The 23,704-nt window shown below is 47.5% G+C and overlaps 3 protein-coding genes and 2 non-coding genes across 12 annotated transcripts in view; all 5 read left to right on the top strand.

The window, feature by feature from the left end:
- Positions 1-4,855: 4,855 nt before the first annotated feature.
- RPL17 (ribosomal protein L17) lies at positions 4,856-9,306 on the top strand. Of its 2 annotated transcripts, none has more exons than XM_030969119.1 (7): positions 4,856-4,933; positions 5,274-5,326; positions 5,419-5,459; positions 6,662-6,796; positions 7,754-7,852; positions 8,509-8,700; positions 9,211-9,306. In XM_030969119.1, exons 2-7 carry the CDS (start codon positions 5,287-5,289, stop codon positions 9,256-9,258), a joined length of 555 nt encoding a protein of 184 aa, XP_030824979.1. In that variant the 5' UTR covers positions 4,856-4,933; positions 5,274-5,286; the 3' UTR covers positions 9,259-9,306. The 2 variants fall into 2 exon arrangements, with proteins under 2 accessions (XP_030824979.1, XP_030824980.1); XM_030969120.1 differs by lacking the exon at positions 4,856-4,933 and adding an exon at positions 4,947-5,055.
- LOC115915831 lies at positions 5,128-5,196 on the top strand. Its single transcript, XR_004061531.1, has one exon. It is a non-coding gene; the product is annotated as a small nucleolar RNA SNORD58 (small nucleolar RNA).
- On the top strand, positions 8,786-8,853 carry LOC115915828. The gene has a single exon (XR_004061528.1). It is a non-coding gene; the product is annotated as a small nucleolar RNA SNORD58 (small nucleolar RNA).
- A 352-nt stretch (positions 9,307-9,658) lies between the features above and the next one.
- Positions 9,659-13,546, top strand: CZH18orf32 (chromosome Z C18orf32 homolog). Of its 5 annotated transcripts, none has more exons than XM_030968601.1 (4): positions 9,748-9,803; positions 10,216-10,301; positions 11,885-12,121; positions 12,754-13,546. In XM_030968601.1, the coding sequence occupies exons 3-4, from the start codon at positions 11,894-11,896 to the stop codon at positions 12,826-12,828; spliced, it is 303 nt and encodes a 100-aa protein (XP_030824461.1). In that variant the 5' UTR covers positions 9,748-9,803; positions 10,216-10,301; positions 11,885-11,893; the 3' UTR covers positions 12,829-13,546. The 5 variants fall into 5 exon arrangements, with proteins under 5 accessions (XP_030824460.1, XP_030824461.1, XP_030824463.1 ...); XM_030968603.1 differs by having other exon boundaries at positions 9,754-9,803; positions 11,880-12,121; XM_030968604.1 differs by lacking the exon at positions 9,748-9,803 and adding an exon at positions 9,839-10,079 and having other exon boundaries at positions 11,880-12,121.
- A 4,485-nt stretch (positions 13,547-18,031) lies between these two features.
- Positions 18,032-23,704, top strand: part of DYM (dymeclin) — a 209,696-nt gene continuing 204,023 nt past the window's right edge. For all 3 annotated transcript variants that reach the window (XM_030969399.1, XM_030969398.1, XM_030969400.1), the window contains exon 1: positions 18,032-18,169. The gene's annotated coding sequence lies outside the window, so the exon portion shown is untranslated. The remainder of the gene's footprint in view (positions 18,170-23,704) is intronic.

The following is a 23,704-nucleotide window of genomic DNA, read 5'->3' as shown; positions in this document are numbered from 1 at the left end:
GTCAGTCCATCTTTTGGAAGTGCGTTTCCCCCATTTCCATGGAGTGACAGGACACAGGGATGGCTTCTCACTGCCAGAGGGCAGGGACAGATGGGATATTGGGAAGGAATTACTGGCTAGAGAGGGTGGGGAGGTTCTTGCACAGCTTTCCCAGAGCAGCTGTGGCTACCCCTGGATCCCTGGAAGTGTCCAAGGCCAGGCTGGACAGGGCTTGGATCAACCTGGGACAGTGGAAAGTGTCCCTGCCCATGGCAGGGGGTGGGAATGGATGATCTTTCAAGTCTCTTGCAACCCAAACCACCTCCTGATTCTGTGATTCTATGATCTTGCTCCTGTAACTCATTGACTGGGCCAGTAGATTTCGAGATGCCTGTGTAAAACCCTTTAGCTGGAGAACTTGCCTACCATGTGTCCAAATGCTGCTGTGTTGCTGACTGTGGGAGGAAAAGGCCAACAGTGGGGGTGAGCTGTGCCTCTGGAGAAGCCAATCACCTGGGACAAGGAGGGCAGGAGAATGTAGGCTGGTCAGCAGAGAGGATTTCACAGAAGGAACTACAGCCGGCTGTCTGATGGTTGAAAATCCTCAGTGTTTGTAGCATTCAAGCTGGTTTCAATTTAAAATGTCTTTGTCTTCAAGATTTTCTGCTTAAACATTAGGACAAGGAACTATTTGTGTGCAATTTCATGAATGACAGTTTAATATCCCCACATAACCCTTGGACTCCAAAAGCTGGGTCTCTAAGAGAAATGCCAAGATATCTTACAAAAAGATTTGAGGAATTGGCTTCCATTCCAGCGCAAAGAACAGGTCAGGCCCTCTCCTGTAAAAGAGCAGATACAGAGTGTGTTTTAGCGAGCCAGAGCTAAGCTTGGTCAGTCAGCCCCAGTGTTTCTGTGTGTTGCAGGGGTTTAGCACAGCCCCTCCTGTGGCTATTAGCCCCTCTATTAGAAGTGACTGCCTCAGGTATGTGCTTGAGCTGAGTGTCAGGCTGGAAGGTGAGCAGGAAGGTCCCCTGGCTGGAAATGTGGTTTTAGAGCTGCCACAAAGACACAACCACAGACAGAGAAAACATAACTCAGCCAGTCTTGGAGCTCACCTGTCCCTCTGGTCAGGAGGGATGATGACTGTCAGGGACATTGGCTAATTGTCACATTTGGCTCCCAGTAGCACTGATAAGGCTGCTTGCTCACTCACAGCTAAAGACACAGAAGGACTTACATGATGCAACACTCCAGTACCTGAATGCTCTCCACTGCCTGCTGGGCCTTTCCACAGCAGGATAAGGGAGACAGCCACATTCCAGCCCCGGGAGCACAGCCAGAGGAGAGAATCATGGAGTCAGTGAATGGTTTGGGTTGGAAGGGACTTTAAAGCTCATCCAGCTTCACCCCTGCCATGGACAAAGACACCTTCTGTTGTCCCAGGCTGGTCCAAGCCCCATCCAACCTGGCCTTGGACACTCCCAGGGTTGGGGCAACCACAGCTTCTCTGGGAAACCTGTGCCAGGGTTTCCCAACCCTCACAGCCAAGAATTCCTTCCCATCTATCCCTGCCCTTTGTGTGGGGGAAGCCATTCCCTGTGTGCTGTCCCTCCAGCCCTTGCCCCAAGTCCCTCTGCAGCTCTCCTGGAGCCCCTTAGATGGCTTTGCTTGGAGCCTTCTCTTGTGCAGGTGGACACCCCCAGCTCTCGCAGCCTGGCTCCAGAGCAGAGCAGAAGCCTCTGCTGCCATTGTGATCCACCCTTCACAGGAGGATGTTCCCAGCAGGAGTTGCCAGAGCACAAAGCAGGGGCTCTGCTCAGGTCCAGGCACAGCTGGGTGTTTGCTGTCCTTACCTGCTGGGACAGCCAGGTCTCCTTGGGCGTGCACAGCACAGGCACTGGGGCAGGGCAGGACGGACAGGGGAGCAAGAGGGATGGCAGCAGTGGAGCCTGAGAGAAAGTCCTGTGGATTTGTGGATTTAAGGTTCCAGTACAATTAGCAGGCACCTGCTTCCAATGCAGGAGTTTTCAAGAATACAGTTTTGGACTCACCTGCCTGTATTTTCTGCTTAGAATCTGAAAGCTCTTTTGGAGTCAACTCATATAACCCAAAGGTCCCAGGCAGATGGTGCAGTGGGGGAAAAATGTGGTGAAATCCCAACTAGGGCACAAGCTCAGCTGCCTCAGCCCTGATCCCAGCACCAGGAATGTGCTAGGCTGCCCACAAGAGCTCTTGTCAAACTCCCAACAAAGCTGAAAACATGAATCTCGGGGAAGGGGTCACAGCCCCAAGGCTGCCAGAGCTCCAGGAGCATTTGGACAATGCTCACAGGGATGCACAGGCTGGGATTTTTGGGGTGTCTGTGTAGGGCCAGCAGTTGGACCCCATGACCCTGGTGAGCCTTTTCCAGCTCAGGATATTCCATGATTCTGTGCTAACCTTCCACCACTGCAAACCCTTAGAAGCTGAGCAAAACAGTTCCACCTGTGGAGAAACAGAAAATGTATTTATCTTGGGTTTGATTGGTGAACACAGGTGACAATCCCCATCATCTGTCAAGTAGTTGTGTTTCACACCTCTCCTCCAGCTTTCCTTGAACATCTCCTTGCTTTTGTGCACTGCTGCCAGGCTGTGTGTAAAGGTGCTTCCCATGTAAAGACCAGGTTCCTGCCCCAGTAGAAAACAGAGGAAGGTGCAGAGGGGAGGGCAGAAAGGATGAAGAAGAGTTGCATTCAGGTGTGTTCAGAGAGGCGATTCCCACAGTGTGGTGGGTAAGGCTGTGGGAGTGTTTGAGGATCCCAGCTTAAGCCAGGTTTAATTTATTGTACCTGAAAACTTAGTGCTATCTACTGTTCCCCACAGAAGCTGTGGCTGCCCCTGGATCCCTGGAAGTGTCCAAGGCCAGGCTGGATGGGGCTTGGAGCCACCTGGGACAGTGGGAGGTGTCCCTGCCATGGCAGGGAGTGGCACGGGATGGGCTTTGAGGTTCCTTCCAAACCATTCTGTGATTCTACAATAAAGAGAAGAAATAATATCTGCCCTCACCCCAGCATGTTTCAGGCTTTGAGATCAGTGCTTGAAAGTTGCTTGGAGACTTTGCAGAGAGCTTCCCCAAAACCAAAGAAAAAGGGACCTTTTAAGGCAGGTAAATAGAGAGCTGCAGTAACAACTAGAGCTCTTATGGTTTTCAGCCACGTAAATATTTGTGATAGCTCAAATACTTTCCTCTTCTCATTTGCATAAAGTCCTAGCTGCAGAGCTTTGGGGCTTTTTAGCCCTAAACAAGAGATCCAAAACCAGCCTCCTGTTCATAGCGTTTAGATGGGCAGCAAGTTCTTCCTCTGCTTATTTCTAAACTCAGAGTTAAACCCAGACTCTCATGCTGGAGAGGTGCCTGCACGCCAGATTACTGCCATCTCAGGACTACGTCTCTTCTTTTTTTTCCCCCATCCTGTCATTTTTTTCTCAATAAGACTTTTGCTGCATCTGGGCACTTTCAGGAAACATTTTGCTTTTATTGAGCGGCTTCCCAAGCAGTTCTAGTCGCAAATGCTGCCTCAAATGGGAAGGAAAAATCTTTTATTTTAATGAGTCAGTCTGTGATTATTTTGTAATGGCGCAGTAAATACCAGTTGAGGTTTATAAATATGAACTTGAATGAATCTCTTCGTTCTGGTCTCGGGGACACCTCAGTGAGCAATGTGCTGCTTTATTCCCATCCTGAGCTGCCATCTAATGGTGAACACGGTGGTGGTTGCTGGGGTGAGAGTTAGACCCGGTTAACTTAAAGGCCTTTTCCAAACGTAACAATTCTGTGCTGTCGGGTGGGGGTTGGGTTCTGCTCCCTGAGAACAAGGGACAGCACAAGAGGAAACGGCCTCAAGTTATGCCAGGGGAGGTTCAGGTTGAACATCAGGAGGAATTTCTTCATGGAAAGGACTTGGAGGGGCTGCCCATGGAGGTGTTGTTGCGAGTCCCCATCCCTGGAGGTGTCCAAGGAATGCCTGGACTGGTGACACTGAGAGCTCCAGGCTGGTGACATGGTGGGGATCGGGCACAGCTGGGACTTGATTATCTCAGAAATATTTTCCAACCTGAATGATCCTGACTGAGTGAACCACAGAATATCCTGAGCTGGCAAGTACCCACAAGGGCCATCGAGTCCAGTTCCTCAACAATCCCACCCTGTGCATCCCTGGCAGCGCTGTCCAAAGGCTCCTGGAGCTCCAGCAGCCTCGGGGCTGTGCCCATCCCTGGGGAGCCTGGGCAGTGCCAGCACCCTCTGGGGGAGAGCCTTTCCCTGATATCCAACCTAACCCTCCCTGACACAGCTCCAACCATTCCCTGGGTCCTGTCAGTGGTTCAGTGGTCACCAGAGAGAAGAGACCAATGCCTGACCTTCCTCTTCCCTCACGAGGAAGTTTTAACTGCGATAAATCTTCCTTCCCTCCAGCTGAACAGACCAGGTGTCCTCAGCCGCCGCTCATACGGCTTCCCCTCAAGGCCTTTCACCGCTTCCGTAGCCATCCTTTTGGCGCTAACAGTTTAATATCTTTCTTATGTTGCAGTGACCAACACCACTGACAGCGTTCAAGGCGCCCAACGGGGATCGGCGAGGGGGAATCCCCTCCCTTGGACGGGGGGTGGTGCTGTGCCAGATGCACGCTGCTCTCCTCGCTAAACGCACCTGCACCACGAGCTGAGGGTGAATACCGCGGTGTGTTTCCGCACGGCAGCGTGAATTCCGCGATGTCTTTCCCCAGAGCAGGTTTTATTCACAGGCTCAGCGAGGGAGCCGCTCCGTGCGCACACCTCTCGCACACCGAGCCCCGCCGCCATTTTGAGGGCGGAGCGCAGCCGGGGGGCGTTCCCGCCGGAAATCTCGCGAGACACGCGCGCGCGCTAGCGGCGCGCCCCGCCTTTCCTCTTCCTCTGCCGCCGCCGCCCCGAGGTGAGCAGCCATGGTCGGCCCGGCCCCGCGCCAGCCGCCGCCATCCGCCCCCATCCCGCCTTATCCCCGCCGGCACCGGCGTCCCGGACACCGGGATCGCTAGGACATGCTCCGCACCCGCGGTATTCCCCGGGATGGAGCGCGGGAGGGCGGGCGCGGATGCGGGGAAGGGGCAGGCCTGAGAAAATCCATTGCTGCGATGATGACTTTCTTAGGACACCTTTGGATGTAACTGTGAAAAGAATGCGTAATTTCTGAGCAGCTGCGGCGGTAAGGGGAGTAGTCTGGGTCCTGCGTGCCAGTGTTAGAAGTTTAATATGCTTTAATTGGTGTTTTTCAGCTGAGTTCTCAAGATGGTGCGCTACTCCCTGGATCCGGAGAACCCCACGAAATGTGAGTTGCTGTTTTAGGAGAGTTCGTGTGGGATTTCCCGGAAGCCACTGAGGTTTGGCTTCTAAAACTTGGTCTTTTTTTCTCTCTTGCAGCATGCAAGTCCCGAGGATCTAACCTGCGTGTGCATTTCAAGGTGAGGAGGATGTGATTAGCAGAAATCGTAAATTCATTTTCTGTTTTATGTAGTTTTTGTTAGTTTTTATGGTAACTTTTTAAAAGAAGCCCAGACTGGATTGGATTGGAAGGGATCGTAAGGATAATCTCTTTCCACCCTCTGCCTTGGTTAGGGACTAAGCTCCTGTCCAGCGTGGCCCTGGAAACTTCCAGGGATGCAGGGGCAGCCGCAGCTTCTCAGGGCATCCTGTGCCAGGGCCTCCTTGCCCTCAGGAATTTCTATCCATATTCCTCTTTTTAAGGAAGTGTCTTTTACTCTTTATTCACTAAAGGATTGCTGTCGGCTGCTTGTAATGGTCTCTATCCACAAAAAATTAAAAGTCTGGATCCTAAAATTGTCTTTGTTTAATTCACATAAAACACAACAGCAAAACAGAGTAAATTTTATCAGACACTGGGCTAGTGTTTGGTGTGCAATTTGAGTAATTTGTGCTACTCTTTTTGGTTGTGTGCTGTTCGGCACTAGGAATTCAGTTCCTCTGGAAAAGGCTTAGGTGCAGAGAACAATTCAGAAGTGTTACTTAATCATGAAAAGAGAACTTAGCAGATCATTTTCTGCTTAGTGTAATGCCAAGTTTTCACTTTGGTTTTCTTTTTTTTTTATTATGAACAGGTAGGACTATACTTAGAGCTGGCTTACACAATTAGTTAATGCTGTCTAAAGGACCGATCTTTTATCCTTAATTTTTATTTCTGCGCCTTTTCTTCTCTTACAATTCTTCTAGAAAAAACAACATTGTTAACAATTGTCCCCGTGTTTCTTCATCAGTTCCTGTGAGGTGCTGTATTTGACATTTTAGTAAGAATTCATCCATCCTGATCTTGCCTTTTTAGATTAGTGGCCGGAGAGGAGCTATGAATAGTATAAGTTCTTAAATTGTAGTTTTATTAAAAGTTACAAATTTCCTTGTTGGACTTAGCCACTGAGTTGAAAAAAAAAAAAGGTGTGCTGGAGAGGCAAATTTAGTAGCAGCAGTCATACCAAGGGTTAGAAAAGTGGTAACAAAGTAAAAAAATGTTAATTCTTTTTCCTTCTGAGACTTGGGTATTCTTTAGTGAGTGTAGAGAATCTTTTCCAGGGAGGACAGGGGGGTAGTTGCGCTCGTGCTGTCTCCTGTAAGGATTTGTTCAGAGGATCTTTTCTGTGCCCTGTGTTGGCAGAACACCCGAGAGACGGCGCAGGCCATCAAGGGCATGCACATCCGCAAGGCCACCAAGTACCTGAAGGATGTCACCCTGAAGAAGCAGTGTGTCCCCTTCCGGCGCTACAACGGCGGCGTCGGGAGGTGCGCCCAGGTGAGCTCCTGGGAATCCCTTTGCCTCTGGGTGCTTAACACAGAAAGGTGGTGGGGAGATGGTGTGGGTGTAGTCTGTCATTGCTGGTGGTAAACTTGCATTAAAACACAGAGTCTCAGGGTGGTTTGGGTTGCAAGGGCCCACAGAGCTCATCTCACTCCAGTTCCCTGCCATGGGCAGGGATATCTTCCACCAGACCAGGTTGGTCAAGAGGGAGGAAAGGCTATTAATTCCAGAAGATGCATCTACATGGAGTGTCTGCATCTATTTGGCAGCATTAAGTCAAGGGATTAAATTTTGTGGGGTTTGGTGTACAGCAAAATAGAGTAGATGATAATCCATTCTAATCTTATCCATAAGATATCTGTCTATATCCATAAGATGCAGAGTCCTCAGCACAGGAAGAATGGTGACCTGCTCGAGCCAGTGCAGAGGAGGCCACAGAGATGCTGCCAGGGCTGGAGCCCCTCTGCTCTGGAGCCAGCCTGGCACAGCTGGGGCTGCTCAGCTGCACAAGAGAAGGCTCCAGGGACACCTCAGAGCCCCTGCCAGGGCCTCCAGGGGCTCCAGGAGAGCTGCACAGCCACTGGGGACAAGGCATGCAGGGACAGCAGCCAGGCAATGGCTTCCCAGGGCCAGAGGGCAGGGACAGATTTTGGGCTATTGGGAATTAGGAATTGCTGGCTGGCAGGGTGGGCAGGCCCTGGCCCAGGGTGCCCAGAGCAGCTGTGGCTGCCCCTGGATCCCTGGCAGTGCCCAAGGCCAGGCTGGATGGGGCTTGGAGCAACCTGGGATAATGGAAGGTGTCCCTGCCCATGGCAGGGGGTGACACTGAATGAACTTCAGGGTCTCCTCTAGCCCAAACCATTCTATGATAATGGCAAGTTAGAGATGTGTAGAAGGTAACAGGAATGGACCAGGCCAAAAGCAGGCTCCCATTGTTTGCTCTCCTTCCAGGCCAAGCAGTGGGGCTGGACGCAGGGCCGCTGGCCCAAGAAGAGCGCAGAGTTCTTGCTGCACATGCTGAAGAATGCAGAGAGCAATGCTGAGCTCAAGGTGGGTGTTAGTGAGCACAAAGCAGTGGTGTCATGCCCTCTGTCAGCACCCCTGGCCTGGGTATCACTGACCTGGAGAGCCACTTGCCACCTGCTTCATCCACAGTATTGAATTGTAGGGACAGTTTGGTGCAGCTCCCTGTTAAAGCAGGCTATGTGTGTTCCTCAAGTTAAATGGTAGCAGCAGTTTTTCACAGGGAAAAATTAAATTTTAAAGATTTCACACAAAAGGGCTGTTCAGATATCTCAAAATCTGTGAAATTCAGATCTGTTGACTTGGTCAGTTGCTGTCTTCGTTACAGTGCTTAATTTGGTAGCTTTGTTGGCAGTGTTGGAGTAATAGGTTACACCTTTGAGTGACCTTGAAGTAATCATAGACAATGAGCCATCAGCACAATTTTAAATTATTTGTGATGTGTGAGGGCTAGACTTTGTAATTTTAAATGACACTTGCTTAGTAAGTCCTTATCTCCACAACACTGCCAAGCTCAGCAGTTGCATTGGCAGATCCTTGGAACACCCTGAGCTCCATGGCACCCCCAAGCTCCTCGCTGTTTCATCCACCAGCAGCAGTGTCTGGGGCGATTACTCACATTTTTGCTGCAGAAATGAATTATTTAAAGATAAAAGTGGCTCACAGATTTTCTTCCGTGCCAGGGTCTGGATGTGGACTCCCTGGTGATCGAGCACATCCAGGTGAACAAGGCTCCCAAGATGCGCCGGCGCACGTACCGGGCACACGGCAGGATCAACCCCTACATGAGCTCCCCGTGCCACATCGAGATGATCCTCACGGAGAAGGAGCAGATCGTGCCCAAGCCAGAGGAGGAAGTTGCGCAGAAGAAAAAGGTACCAGGTGTTGTGTGCTCTTGTGTTGTGTGCTCTGTTCCTGTAATGCTGTCAGGACAGCAGAGGGTCTGGCAGAGAAGAGGGGTTGCTGTGATGACAGTCTTAGGACACCTTTGGAATGCCCATGAAAACAAACAGTTCCTTCTGAGCAACCCCATTTTTTAATTTTCAGCTCAAGTATTAAGCACTTCAAAGCCCTGAGAAGCATTTTTTAATTGCACAGAGGGTTGGTTCTTTCCTCCCTCAAAGCAGCTACAGCACTGTGTGTGTGAGCCCTGGGTGTGTACAATAAAATAAATTGAATTGAGAGCCTGCAAGCAATGTAGTGCTTGTAGGGATTCCTGTTCATGTGCAGGTGTGATGAGTGTATCATTTGTGAGGGACTTCCTAATTAACAGTTGATTGCTAATTAACAATTCCTAATAGTTCATAGCACTTCTAGAAGATAACTTTAGGATGTTTCAGGAGGTCTCATTTCACTGTTTTCTTTTTTGTGTGTTTCCTTCCCAGATCTCCCAGAAGAAGCTGAAGAAGCAAAAGCTAATGGCTCGGGAATAAATCTGCATGGACAGATGTGTATAAATAAAATCTTAAAATTTGGATTGATTGTGTTGCTCTGCTACAAGTTCTGACCTGGCACTGGGCATTGTTGTGGGACAGGGGCAGTGAATATTACAAAATCATGGAGTGGTGTGGCTGGGAAAGAACCTTAAAAAACTCATCCAGTGCCACCCCCTGCCACGAGCAGGGAGACCTTCCACTATCCCAGGGTGCTCCAAGCCCCATCCAGCCTGGCCTTGGGCACTGCCAGGGATCCAGGGACAGCCACAGCTGCTCTGGGCACCCTGGGCCAGGGCCTGCCCACCCTCCCAGCCAGCAATTCCTTCCCAATATCAGCCCTCCAAGCGGGGCAGCGTGTTCCCGCCGGCTGCCGGGCCATCCCACATTTCCCCCATCCCAAATCCGGGATAATCGGGAATCGGGTCCCTGTTCCTGCCGCGCGGGTGGGGCGGGGCCTGGCGTGTCATGTGACGCGCGCTGCCGCCGGCCATTGGCCGGAAGCACCGCCCCGGAAGCGCGAGGCCGTTCCGGTGCGGGCGCAGGTGGGTGCGGAGCACCGGGAGCAGGGAATGATCCCTTCCCCTCACCCTACCTGCCCCCCGCCCCGCCCCGCCCGGCCCACGGCTGCCTGGCCACGCCGCTAGCCAGGGGCTCACGGGCTGCACCGGCCCCAACCGCCCCCGGAGAGCAGAACGGCAACGCCTGACATCAGGGCAGCCTCCCGGGCTCCTCATCCTTTATGGAAAACGGGGCAAACCCGGCCGGTTTCCCCCTGTGGCGTTTTCCGGGCGCTGGGAACAAAGCCGTGCCGTGCCGAGGTTTGCCCGTCAGCGAGCGCGTTCCGTGCCGGGGGCCCACCGAGGGCGGCGGCACCGCCCGCCGCAGGAGATCACACGCCCGGCCACCCCCTCACTCCTCTTTTCTCCTTTTTTGTTTATTTTCCTTGCTAACCAGCTGGCCGAGCTTCGCAGGACACCGGAGGAATTCGTCAGGACGGTGTTCCACTCTGATCCCAGGGATCGCTGGTGCATCAGGCGGAGGTAGGGATGATTTTTTTGCGCAGGAATTTTTTGGACACGAAGCGGCTGCAGAGGCAGCAGAACATGTGCTGAGGTTCCCTGGGACAGGACACAGGGAGTGGTTTCCAGGGCCAGAGGGCAGGGACAGATTTTGGGATCTTGGGAATTAGGAATTGCTGGCTGGGAGGGTGGGCAGGCCCTGGCCCAGGGTGCCCAGAGCAGCTGTGGCTGCCCCTGGATCCCTGGCAGTGCCCAAGGCCAGGCTGGATGGGGCTTGGAGCAGCCTGGGATAGTGGAAGGTGTCCCTGCCCATGGCAGGGAATAGAAGGAAATTATTTTGAAGCTCTCTTGTGACCCAAGTAATTCTATAATTCTGTAATGATTCTACAGCCTGAGGTGTTCTCTCCAGGCATGTTCTTCAGCTGCTGGATGAACCCACATTTTGCTGGAAATTTAATAATTAGGAAGTTCTGATGGAGTATCTGAAAATATATTTTTTTAATAAGTTTAAAGGGTTACCTCATTTGTGTTGTCTCAGTGTAAGATTCGTCTCAGACCTCAGAGAGTAGATTTAAACTGTATTTGAAGCAGCCAGAGCAGAACCTGGAAGCAGTCAACTAGAAATTGATACTCTGCTTTTCCACAGGAATAAAAATCTTCAGGATAACATAAAATAAAAAGCAAAAACTGGTCCCTAGGGAGGTGTGCACATCTGCCTTTTCATTCTCCATCTTGGAAAGCTTTTGTTTTGCTTCTTGGTGTGAGAATTGAGATGTCAGCAGCCTAGAAAGGGGGACTGTGAAGGGCAAAGTTGTGTGGCAGCGGAGTATGTCTAATATATTGCTCTCTGCCCTGGCAGTGACAGGTCCAGCCCTAATTAACTGCTTCCTTTCCCAGCTGGACCTCTCTGCCTCCTTGCTTTGCTTTTCTGCTTTTTGATTTTTAGCATAGACCCCAAGATGTGAATTTTGATGACTTGTGGGGTTTCAGAGAGAGGTCATGGTTCATTTTCCAGCAGTTAATTGTATGGGGTTGGTGTGGGATCAAGTGAGGGCAGCAGGAAGAAAGTAACCCATATGCTAATTCTCTCAAATCCTGATTGGAATTTTTTCTCCTTTCCCACTATCCTGCCCTTCAGTGTTAGCAACCCATTGGATGGATTTGCTTTCTGCTGTTTAGTTTCTCCTTAAATAAAAATGGGTTGAGCAAAACAAACCCTTTGTACTCATAATATAGTGGGAACTGGGCTAATACTGGCAGCTTGCTGCTTAAACTGTTTTTTTTGTGGCTTAAGCAAAAACTCTTATTTCCTGAATTTGTTTTCCTTAGTTGCATCTGTAGGATGGATGAATTAATAGCAAATTGTTTGGGGTTTTTTTGTTAAAATGGCAAGAATGTTCCCTTTGTTGAAGGCTTTATAACATTGCAACACACAACCTTTTTGAAGCTTTAGCAGCTGCTTAATAATTACAGAATAATCTACATTTGAATATGAAATATGGATTTTATTTACTTTGTAAATACTGTTTTCTCAGTTTGTGGCATACAAATGCTCCCACCTAAGCTGTTTTTTCCCCACCCCCACCATCTCTGTCCCAGCACAGGAGGGAGCCATGGTGTGCATTCCCTGCATCGTGATCCCTGTTCTGCTCTGGGTCTACAAGAAGTTTGTGGAGCCCTACATTTACCCCATGATTGCCCCCTTCATCAAGCGTGTCTGGCCCAAGAAAGCTGTGCAGGAGCCACCAGGCACCAAGCAGGGGCCAGGAGGCAGCACTGGGAACCCCCGGGGACCTGCAGCTGCCAAGAGAGACCAGGAGGATGGATCTGGAAGCCATAAAGTAAGATTAATTCACCCAGCTAAGCAGGGAAGCTCCGGGATGAGGCACCCAGTGGTAGCTCAGGAGGGTGAACAGCTGGGTGTGTTTACAGATATTTTTGTGGCTATTTTCTGAGAAACAGCAATTACCACTACTGTGCCTGCTAGGAATTGGTGCTTCAAGACGTAGTTAGTATAATGGTTGCTTCTTCTGGTCTTGGAGGAAGAGGAATTGTACCTGTATCCTGAAACAGCTTAATTAATTTTTTTTTTAACAGCTGGCTGTTCTTTCAAAGAAAAAAGTCAAATATTTGGCAAATCACAAGCAGAAAATAAAAACAGCCCCTCTCTTCAGGCAGTTCTGCCACTTGTAATGGGGGAGGATGCTTAGTGCATTTTAATTATGCTTTTATTACTTATCTTCTGTCACAATGCAAAGACTCGTAAATGTTGCTCTCATTCCTCCCTTCCCCCTGAAGCAATAATTATTTGCAAATCTACACAGGCACCACCACTTTTCGTTCTTGCTTCATATTTCTCCATATTACTTTGCTGGCCTTGCTTCTAAAAGCCATTTTTGTCACCAGCTGTTCCTGTTTTAGATGTGAAGTTCTAATTTGACATCTCATTAATGACACTGTTTTTTGTTTGCAGTTGGAAAGCAATGGCATTGCAAATGGAAGTCCTGCAAAGGGATCTGCTGCAGTATATGACAAGAAAACAGCTTGAAGGAGTTAATTCCTAAGGATTTTATTCCCTCATGTCCAGTATGAACTGCTGATATTCCTCTCAATTTGAGACTTTTTTTCTTTGCACATTTTAGCTGAATAAAAAACTTAATTGCTTGCAGGAGAGTCTCTTTTGCCACTAAAATGGCAGCTGTTTGTTTATTTAAAATATTTGAAAGCTGATGTTCTTGTATTTTTCTCGCTGGAACTACTTTTCATCTGCCATCTGTTTGGTGTGATTAGAGTTTAGGTTAAATAACGTAAGAATAAATCTGTCTATGGAAGGCAAATGTATCTTAGCATCTTGATGTCACTAAGTGCTAGTGCAGTACTTGAGGCTTTCACCTTAAAGGCTTTATCTGTTCCTGGTGAAGAACTGTGGACTGCATTGTGACAACAAAAGCTCATAATTTATCTATGAAGAATTTAGATTTTCATGTCAAGTCTATGAATGAGCTAGAGGAGTTATGCTGCATACAAAATTTACTTAGCTTACTAAAAGCAGAAAGTCTTGATGTGATACTTTCCTTAATTTTTTTCCTTGAAATATGCCTTTTTTTTCCTGAGGCATGATGCAAGAGAATGTTGCTTTATGTTCTGTTGTAGTGATTTATAGTGGCGAAGTTCTGGCTTTAAAAAAAAATCTCAACATCCAACTAAAACTTCTTTAACATACTTGTGGAATTTTCGTTATAATAAACCGGGATTTTACTTAAAAATAAGTCGCTTCATGCAATTATTGCACAGAATCACAGAATTCTTAGTGTTCAGAGCTATAAACACTTCAAGTGGTGACAAAATCTTTGAAAACCTGGAGACAGGCCCCAGGCAGAAGGAGGCCCTAAAATAAATGAGTTCATGATAAAGTGAGCTGGGCAAAGTTTGCCACTTCCTGCCAAGATTCTGCTGCTGACTTGCATCCCAGCTGTGAAGAGTTTTAAGTGTCCCTGTGTTTAGTAAGGAATAAAAGTGGTAATTCCTGCTTTTTCCTGTCTGCCAAACCAGAGAGCTCTTTAAAAGATTCAAAACTAAACCATTCCAGCAGTTTTGGATTGTTCTTTATGATTTAATTTCCCTAAAATCTTCCATCAGGCAGGCCTGAAAGGGCACCTTTTTATACAGGCAGTCCCTGACCTGTCACTGTGGTCCAGTGTTATTCTCGTGACTGTGATTTCTCTCAGCAGTTAATTAATTACTCTGGTATCTAATTTTGCCTGGTGCTCTTGGTGAGGTGCCTCATTTCCTGCCAGTGCCTGGTTTGGTCAGACATGGTGTGAATTGATCTGCAGGATTCACAGATCCTGTGCCCCTGCAGCCACAGCCATGGCGTTGCAATGAGCTCAGGCACAGACACCTCCGTGTCAGACCTTGATTAATGCTGTTTGCTCTTCCTTAAGGAGTAAATTCTCTTTAGACCTGAGTTTGGAATTGCTGTTTAATCAGCTGTTACCTCATCCTTGGAACATAACCCCCCATTGGATCAGTGTATGGCAGCTTCCTCCTAGATCACTGAATCCCAGGTTCATTTAGGTTGGAAAAGAACACTGAGTCCAATCTGTGACCAATCCCCAGCTTGTCACCAGCCCAGAGCACTGAGTGCTATGTCCAGTCATTCCATGGAACCCTTCAGTGATGGGAACTCCAACACCTCTCTGGGCAGCCCCTTCTAATTCCTGACCACCCTTTCCATGGGGAAATTCCTCTTGATGCCCACCCTGAGCCTGCCCTGTCCCAGCCTGAGGCCGTTCCCTCTCCTGCTGTCCCTGTTCCCTGGGAGCACAGCCCGACCCCCCCGGCTGTCCCCTCCTGGCAGGAGCTGTGCAGAGCCACAGGGTCCCCCCTGAGCCTCCTTTGCTCCAGGCTCAGCCCCTTCCCAGCTCCCTCAGCCTCTCCTGGGGCTCCAGCCCCTTCCCCAGCTCCGTTCCCTGCCCTGGACACGCTCCAGCCCCTCAGTGTCTCTCTTATCCTGAGGGCCCAGAGCTGTCCCCAGCACTGGAGGTGCCTCAGTCATGCCCAGTCCAATCTGCAGCTCTTCAGCTAAACAAGAATACATGTTCTGACATCCTGAGCATTGCTGAAGAGACTGTCTCTTCCATGCTGTTTTAATATGCTGGGCATCTCATAAACAGGCCACAGTTTTAGAGTATATCCACCTCTAAACAGCTGGGAACACAACAAAAAGTAGAGCAAGAGCTTTACTGGGGGTCCTTTAATTTGTAAATGTATTCAGTCAATATATGAAGTCTGCATAATTTTTTTGTTTTAGTTATTTAGGATATTATTACAGAAGAAAATGCATTGAAAAATAATAGAGAAAATAAAGTGCATAGTAAATTAGGCTTCCAGCTATGTGCCAGCACCATATTTAAACACCAGGCCTTCTGAAAAAGCTGCAAAAAGGAAAACAGGCAGATAATGCAAATAAGATTACAGATTTATGGTCTCTGGAATGGTGTTCCACTGCTTTTATTAGCTGCAGTTAAACCCTAAAGGAAGCAATCTACATCACAAAACTTTCTGTATGAGGCACCTCACTGGAAGTCCTGTCAGGAGATTTGTGTTATAACTCTTCTGCCCCTATTCTTTTTCAAGAATAGGTCAATAATCCTGTTGTGTTGTGAATAGTTAAATGAAAATCGAGTGAAAGCAAAGGCCCAGGTCTGGGGTGGACTGCATGAGATCATCTGCTGGGACACAAAGGAGTTCACAAAGCCTTCTTTAAGAAAAACAAGCGGGCAGAAATTAGGGAAATCCTCATGTGACGGAATAATATTGATCAAGTGAGTTGAATTTAACTGAGAAAATTCCCACGTGCTTGTTACTCGCTAAAAACAAGACTTACAAAAGGTTTAGGCACCTGATAGTGGCACGTGGACATCTAGCAGAATTTCCTAGACCAAGTAGCAGCTCCATTTACACTGAAGACTTTTAGAAAATTTCAGAGTTGGCATCTTTAGGGGACCAAAGAACTGCAAATCTAGTCCTAAGTTTTTCAGCATTAAACCTGTCTGACTTTGCTTAAATGCTACTGAGGAAAGATCAATAAATCAATATTTGAAAAAAACCATCATTCAAATCAACTAATTTCAAGTATTTTTTCTTAATGAGAAAGTCTTAATGGGATGTGGTACCTTCTGTGTGTTGGTTTGCACAAGTTGCTGGATGCCAAGAAGTTAGTTGAAAAACACGTTTTAAAAAATGCAAATATATGCCAAAAATTCTTAAATAAAATGAATTAATTTTATGTTGCTGATTATTTTGATGGCCTGATCCTGACAGGAAAGGAAATTCTGGCATGTTAAACTGCACATGATCAGCTGCTGAGAGTGTCTAAACTGAAAATAAATTCTGATCTAATGACAGTAGCACATTATGCTGTTATTGCCCAGATGGAGCAATCATGTCCCAGCTGAATTCTGGGAGCTGTTGGACATACTGCAGAGGTTCAGTCCTCTGGGTCATTCCTTCATGATTTCTGTACGATGGAGAACATTATTGCTGAAAGAGCAGTGCCTTCAGAGGTTGCAGGTAAAGGAAATGAAGAGAAATTTAATTTCCACTTAGGTTAACTAAAATCTCCTCCAGTGAGAAATGACAGTTTCATTAAATTGCCTAAGACTTGAAAGAAGGGATTATCTTTGTGCAGTTTTCTGATTGTTAGAGCAATGCTTGCTGAACCAAATCATATTTTGGTTGTAACAGACTGCCATTATTCCTGTTTTCAACGAACCTGGCTGCAGTAACTTAATTGAAAAGCTCTAGAAGGCCATGTTTGCCATGATTATTTTGCATTAGAAATGCTTTTAGGTAATAGCGCTGTATCTTTATTTCACTGCTGTTTTAGAATCACTGAATGGTTTGGGTCGGATAGGGCCTTAAATCTCATCCTGTCACACCCTCAGGACACCTTGCACTATCCCTGGTTTCTCCAAGCCCTGCCCAGCCTGTCCTTGGGATGACAGTGAAACACAAATTGACATGTTGTGAATAGACGTGTTTATAACCCCCAATGCTTGTTTTTGGCACGGGGGTTGCTCTACAAAACCTTTACACTTTGTGACACAGCGTTTCACAGCCCTGCTGTTGACCAGGCCGCAGCTCTGTGGGCGCAGCCATTCCCCCCCAGCGCTGTGTGAGCACTGGCCGAGCCCCAGAGCTGTAACGTGGCACTGTTTGCTCAGGGCTACACCCACTGGTGCTGTTTGCAGACCTGCTGCTGGCATGCACAGCCCAGGGACAGGGATGGGGAAGAGCCCGGCTGGGGATTTGCTGTCACGCACCACATGGAATGTGGGAATAAACTCAGGACTACACTGGGAAGAGTTTCCCTTTTAATGAGCCAACGGGTACCTTGGAACCTGCTGGTGATGGCACAAACCCCACTTTGGAGGTTACCCTTGGAGAAACAATTATTTAAAGCAGCATGAAGGCTGGTAAATCCTCCCACCCTCAGATATTCACTGCTGGTCCCATTTGCTGGGCTTACCTCATGTCCCACTGAAAATGTGGGATGCAGAGTAGAGAATCAGAATGAATCCCAGAATGGTTTGGGTTGGAAGGAACCTTAAAGCTCATCCATGGGATGAGCCATGGGCAGGGACATCTTCCACTATCCCAGGCTGCTCCAAGCCCCATCCAGCCTGGCCTTGGGCACTTCCAGGGATTCAGGGGCAGCCACAGCTGCTCTGGGCACCCTGGGCCAGGGCCTGCCCACCCTCCCAGCCAGCAATTCCTAATTCCCAACAGCCCAAAATCTGTCCCTGCCCTCTGGCCCTGGGAAGCCATTGCCTGGCTGCTGTCCCTGCATGCCTTGTCCCCAGTGGCTGTGCAGCTCTCCTGGAGCCCCTGGAGGCCCTGGCAGGGGCTCTGAGGTGTCCCTGGAGCCTTCTCTTGTGCAGCTGAGCAGCCCCAGCTGTGCCAGGCTGGCTCCAGAGCAGAGGGGCTCCAGCCCTGGCAGCATCTCCATGGCCTCCTCTGCACTGGCTGCAGCAGCTCCAGCTCCTTGTGCAGTTGGAGCCAGGGCTGGGGCAGCTCTGCAGGTGGGCTCTCACCTGAGCCCAGGGGCACAGGGGCAGGATCCCCCCTGCCCTGCTGCCCATGCTAGGGGATCAGCCCAGGACTGACACGGGAGGTATCATGGCCGCCCCGCCCGTCAGGAACTATAACTCCCGTGGTGCCCCACGCACCGCCCCGCACGGGCCTCGCGCATGCGCAGCAGGGCAGCGCCGGCGACGTGGAGGCGGGCGGGGACCGTGAGGGGCCGTGAGGGGACCCGGGAGCGGCGCGGGCCGAGGCACCCCGGTACCGACCCCGCCACCGAGCTCGGGCCCAGGGCACGGACGGTAAGCGCGGCCTCGGCGGTGCCTTCGAAGGGCATGGGCGACGGGTGGACCCGGCGGCCGCCGACTCCGAAAGGGGCCCCTGAGATCCCCCGGTTACCCCGACGTCACCGTCCCCTCGTGGCGCGGGCCTGTGTCGCGATAGACGGAGGGATGCCTTGCGTAATTCGACACCGGCGCTGAGGAGAGTTGCCGGGACACCGGCACCCGCCGTGTCCCCGCCCGGGCTGGGGCATCTCCCGGGATCCCTCACAGGGTTCCTGGGTTGTGCCTGTGTCCCTTCGGGATTCAGGAATCGATCCCACGCTGGGTGCCCTGGATGTCCTTGTGTCCCTTAGGGATACGGGGATCCCTGCCAGGGTTCCCAGAATGTGCCTGTGTCCCTTTACCCAGACTATGAGTGTTCCTTTACAGGGATCCTGTGATCCCTCAGGGTCCCTGCGATGTCCCTGTGTCCCTTTAAATGCGCCCAGGACTAGAAAGCCAGAGATTTATACCCGTTTTTTTCTTATGTGCTCTTAATGATATTTATTGTTCATGTCTAGATGATAAATTGATTTATTTTCCATCTTGTTCTTGACGGAGGCTTTTCTATTCTTCTGCAGCATCTCAGATCTCCTGGGGCTCACTCTGCCTCCTCACGCCTACCACACTGTTTTTATACTTATGAATGATAATATTTATCAAAAGTGAGGCATATTTTAGTTTAAAATTGAATTGGTATCTCACCTGAGCTGCCGGGCTTTGCATTACCTCATATGCCTTCATGCCAAGCACTGTTTGTTTGTTTATTTATTCTCCTTAATCTGTGCTGGGCATAGGGAGTTTGTGGGGCTGTAATCTAATTTTCCCTCTCCTGTGCTGAGAGATAACGTGCTGGGCCATAGTTTTAATCATTGTAGGTATTTGCAGAAGTAAAAAAGCTGTTGATATTTTCATCACGGATCACTTTGGGAGTGCAGGGGAGTGGAAGGAGGCTCCCGGGTGGTTGGGTCCTGTGTCCCAACGCAGGGTTGTGTAATCCCACATTGTGTCAATTCCCAACTGAAAAATGTTCTGGGTGCTCCAGCTGGGTCGACTAGAAAATTGCAATTTCTCCTTAGTTTGCCAGGACCTTGGGAGGCCTCCTGCTATCTTTTCCATGGGCTGTTTTCTCTTTCCACTGCTGCTGCATCAGCAGAGGCCCGTGGACAGCCCGGGGAATGCTGGACCCAGCTCAGCACTGTCACCTGGCTGGAGCATCCCTCAGCTCCTCCTCTTACAGTCCCGTGCTGATGTTTTGCTAGCAGAGCTTCTTATCCCTCATATTTCCTGCTAAATCAGTAAAAAAAGTACTTGTAGCAAATTACTGCTAAACTCAGATGGATCTGGTGCTTCCTTCCAGTGATTTTATCAGATTAAGAGGAAGATTGGGAGATCATAGAATCCCAGGCTGGTTTGGGTGGGAAAGGACATTAAGGATCATCTGGTTCCAGCCCCTGCCACGAGCAGGGACACCTTCCACTGTCCCAGGCTGCTCCAAGCCCCATCCAGCCTGGCCTTGGGCACTGCCAGGGATCCAGGGGCAGCCACAGCTGCTCTGGGCACCCTGGGCCAGGGCCTGCCCACCCTCCCAGCCAGCAATTCCTGCTCCATATCTAATCCAAACCTGCCCTCTGGCATTTTCTGACATGCTATGTTTTTAAGATCTTAAGGTGTTTTTAACATGCTGATGACTGACAAAAGTCACTAAAGGCAAGAAATCCTGTTTGGTGGCCGCTGAACTGATGCCACAGTAGATGATTAATGATTTTAGCTGTATTTTTCAAAGTGTATTCTCTAGAGTGGAAAGTCTGTTGCACCTTGAAGTAATCCCACACCCTGGCAAGTATAACTGAATTTGCAGTGAATCCTGAAGATAGGTGGTATATTTTATATAATATATTAATATAATATTTTAATATAAACTGTGATGTGTGATATAGTATAAAATTATTATACATACAGAGCAGATTTGTCTTTCTGCATAACAGGCTTTTTTATGCTGTAATTAGGTCTTCAGCTGTGAGAAACTTCAAAAGCAGAGACAAATAATCCTGCTGCAAGAATAGGGTTAATGCCCAAACTGTGGAAGAGCACAGATATCAAAATAGTTGGATAAGCTTTTACATATAGCAAAATATACCAGTATTGAAACAAATACAGGCATTTAATGAACATCTGAGCATCTGTTTGAAGCTTAAATGGTGCTTGAATTATCTTTTTGAAACATTGCTTTGGACTTTAGGCAAACACAAAATAAGTTACATAGATCTGATAGTGAAATAGGGAAGAAATACTTGTGTGTAACAGTAATCTTAGCATCCCTTCCATATTGAAGCTACTTGATTTATTAAATCAGGCTATTTTTAGCCTCACTTGTGTCATATCCAACCCACCTGTGCATTTTCATTTATGGTGGAAACAATGAATTACTATAAATTGATTTTTTAAGTAGGTATACTGAGGGGTTTTTTAATAAATAGAGGGAAGGGATAAAGTCATCAAAGCATTCTCATAATGCTCATAACAAAATTTCCAACGCTATAATCCATCATAGATTGTCTGGGAGTTGGTGTAAAACTCTCTTTGAAAACCATTCCTGTATTTGTGGTAATAAAAGTCTCTTTTTGGCCTCTGGGAGACGATAATGTCAAACCACCAGTGTTGGTTCTGATGTGCTGTCTGTTCCTAATCTGTGAAGGCAGGAATCAGTATGGGTTGTGCTCATTCTTGATTTGTCTTTATTTTAAAGCTCCATATCCCTTTGATATTCTTGTTTAAAGTTCAGTTTGTTGTTCTCATTTTATAGTTCCAGCGCACCTGTCCTGGCTGGCAGCAGGAATCTCACTGGTGAGAGCAAACAAAACCTTTACAGAAATACCTGCCCACTGCAGAGAGTGGAGATAGTATTTGAATTTTCACTTCTTGAAACTTTTGAAAAATGTGTTACTTACCTGTAATAGTTTTGTAACAGGTGTTTTACACACAAATTACAAGGTGTGCCTGACCCAGCCTTCTTCCCTTCTGACAGTGTTTACTAATTGGATTAAAGAATTTATTTCTGCATGTACTCCAAAAAACACTAGCTGTATTTGAGTGCTGACCTTTTCTTAGGGTGTTGGATTGTAAGAGTAAGGATAGAGGTACCTTTCTTCATGATTCAATTTTTTCATAATTGCCTGCACACCACCTCTCCTCCCCTCTGTGACAGGATGTTTTTGTGAAACTGATGCTGTCATTCTGCTCTCAGATTGGTAGGCTTGGTGCAGTATTTATTTCATAACTTGTTACGTAGGAATTTCAAAATAAAAGTGATCTTCATATTTTTTGTAGCTTTAAATTTTCTTGACTCTTGATAAATTTTGTAGGTAGAGAGGCTTTTGAACCTTCGGAGAGATTTGGCCACAAGTATCATGTTTTAGCATGGGTGTGTAATTGCCTGCACTAAAAATGAACAAAATTGAGGACTCTGTAATTGATCTTGTAGGATTTTGTGTTAATAGACTAGAGATATGTTTTATTGCATAAATTGCTTTTTTTTTGTAAATTGGACAAAGAAATCTGTAAATGCTCTAAATGCTTACTTAGCTGTAAAAGTTAAACAGAAGCTCTCTGAACTTGTGAAATGCCTTAAGAGAAAGGCATTTCACATGCAGGATTCAGCAAAATCTTCCTCAAGAGGTTTGACATGTACCTGCTGCCCTGCCCTGCCAGAGCATGGTGACTGAGGGAATAGAGGACAAAAAGCTTCATTTAGATTGGCTGTGTCACTAATGGGTATGTGCTAATGGAAAGGCCAATACATGTTGGGTGGAAATATGATAATTTTGGGGTCTAGTTTGCCACAAGCCTGTATTTACTTATTGGTGTTTGAGGCTGTCTCGTAACTTCTTAACATTTTTTAGAGCATTCTGTATCAGAAGTTTCTGTTGTGAGGTGAAAGGTTGGAGTGGCGTTTTTGTGTAAATTATTTTTGATCTCTTATAACTATACAGAAAAGCAACTTGAACAAGCTTGTCCTCCTTGTTTTTGTCCTCCTGTGAGTCAGTAGTTGCAGTTCAGGACAGGGCTTTGAAGGCGACCTGTGAAGGTGACTAGTAGTTCACTTGAAGTAAGGTATTTTGAGATTAGTAAATGGGCATCTCCTTAACAAAATTACTAGATTTAGTGATCAGAAATTAGCACAGTGGATCACCAATAACCTGGAGTTTATAGAGTGTATAAAAATGTGTTAGTTTTCTGAGATGGCACTGAGAACATGATCAGTACATCTCAGTCTCATTTATAGAATTTAGGTTTTCATTTTTCTGTCATCTCCTTTCAGAGCATTTATTAAAATGTGACACACTGCGTAGGGTGAACTGTCAAAGACAATAGCATCCCTTGTTGAGCAGTTTGGGGAAGCACCACAACATCCGGGCTCACTCACATTGGAATTCTTCTGCTTGAAATACTCTGCCTCACCATGAAGGTTTTGAAAAATCCCTTCTTCAGCTGTGAGCAGAACAACTGTACTGTAGGTGGGACATGAAGGAAGCAGATTGTGCTCTTCAGAATTAGGCTTTTATTGATGACTGTCTCCCACGAAAATGTTGTGGAAAAGGAACTGGAGCAGAAAACATAGCATTGTCACTCGTTTTTTCAGCTGCTTGCCTTCCCTGTGAGGGGCCTTCTTTGCCTGCACTAAATCTGTTGAGATTGATCACTTCTGCTGCGTGCAAGTCTCTACAGGCTTCAGTGGAACCCAGAAGGACCATTCTGATGTTACTGCACTGCTGATCGATTCAGGTCCTTACTGAAGGGGAAGGCACTAGAACAGAGCAGGAGAACCGAAAGAGATGCTGTGTTTGTTCATCCAGCTGAGTAAACAGTGAGCAAGTCAGATAATTTATGTTGAGAGCTGCCTAAAGACCTTAAGATGTTTTTTTTAATTTTATTGTTCTTGTTCTTAGACATTGTGGGGACCACTTCATAATTCTGTTGCATTTCTTACTGCCATCCAAAAATGCTTCTGTCCTGATGTGCTGAGCTTTACAGGAAGATGTTTTGGTACCTGGTGAATAGTTAGTGTGCTGGGCTACTGCAAAAATAGAAATAGGTTAGAGGGTTGTATCCCTGACAGTAGCCGTTGAACTTGACAGTGTCTGAAAAATAGTGGGTAGAGGAGAAACAGAGGATTATCTAGAAAACTATGAGAGATGGTATTGATCTCCAAGCTGCAAAGATAGACCCTGTCATAATCAGCCAGGTTCTCTAAAAGAGCACTTATTTTGTGTTTGTCACAAAAGCAGCTTTTACTTCTCATAAAACTGTGTTTTTTGTGGTTTTGGTGTGTTTTTTTCTGGGGAGGAGAGGATTTGGTATGTATCTGAACAGTTTCAGCATGCAAAAGTAAAAGGGGTGGATAATGGGAACTGAAGAAAGGAGTGAAAGGAGTGGTTTCCAAAAAGGCAGTAGAAAAGGGTGAGGAAATTACATATCAGTGTAAAGTGAGCAGAAACAGTCTTTCCTGCATAA

This window comes from Camarhynchus parvulus, chromosome Z (assembly GCF_901933205.1).
Source record: "Camarhynchus parvulus chromosome Z, STF_HiC, whole genome shotgun sequence".
NCBI lineage: Eukaryota > Metazoa > Chordata > Aves > Passeriformes > Thraupidae > Camarhynchus > Camarhynchus parvulus.
The sequence above is the reverse complement of the archived record's forward strand: the minus strand, read 5'-3'. Positions and strand labels throughout refer to the sequence as shown.

Bases quoted from the DNA above. Each gene is read 5' to 3' on its own strand.
- RPL17 (XM_030969119.1), top strand. From the start codon at position 5,287: ATGGTGCGCTACTCCCTGGATCCGGAGAACCCCACGAAAT. The intron at 5,460-6,661 runs GTGAGGAGGATG...CTGTGTTGGCAG, and splicing joins ACCTGCGTGTGCATTTCAAG to AACACCCGAGAGACGGCGCA. The intron at 8,701-9,210 runs GTACCAGGTGTT...TTTCCTTCCCAG, and splicing joins AAGTTGCGCAGAAGAAAAAG to ATCTCCCAGAAGAAGCTGAA.
- CZH18orf32 (XM_030968600.1), top strand. From the start codon at position 10,001: ATGGAAAACGGGGCAAACCCGGCCGGTTTCCCCCTGTGGCGTTTTCCG. The intron at 10,302-11,879 runs GTAGGGATGATT...TCTCTGTCCCAG, and splicing joins CGCTGGTGCATCAGGCGGAG to CACAGGAGGGAGCCATGGTG. The intron at 12,122-12,753 runs GTAAGATTAATT...TTTTGTTTGCAG, and splicing joins ATGGATCTGGAAGCCATAAA to TTGGAAAGCAATGGCATTGC.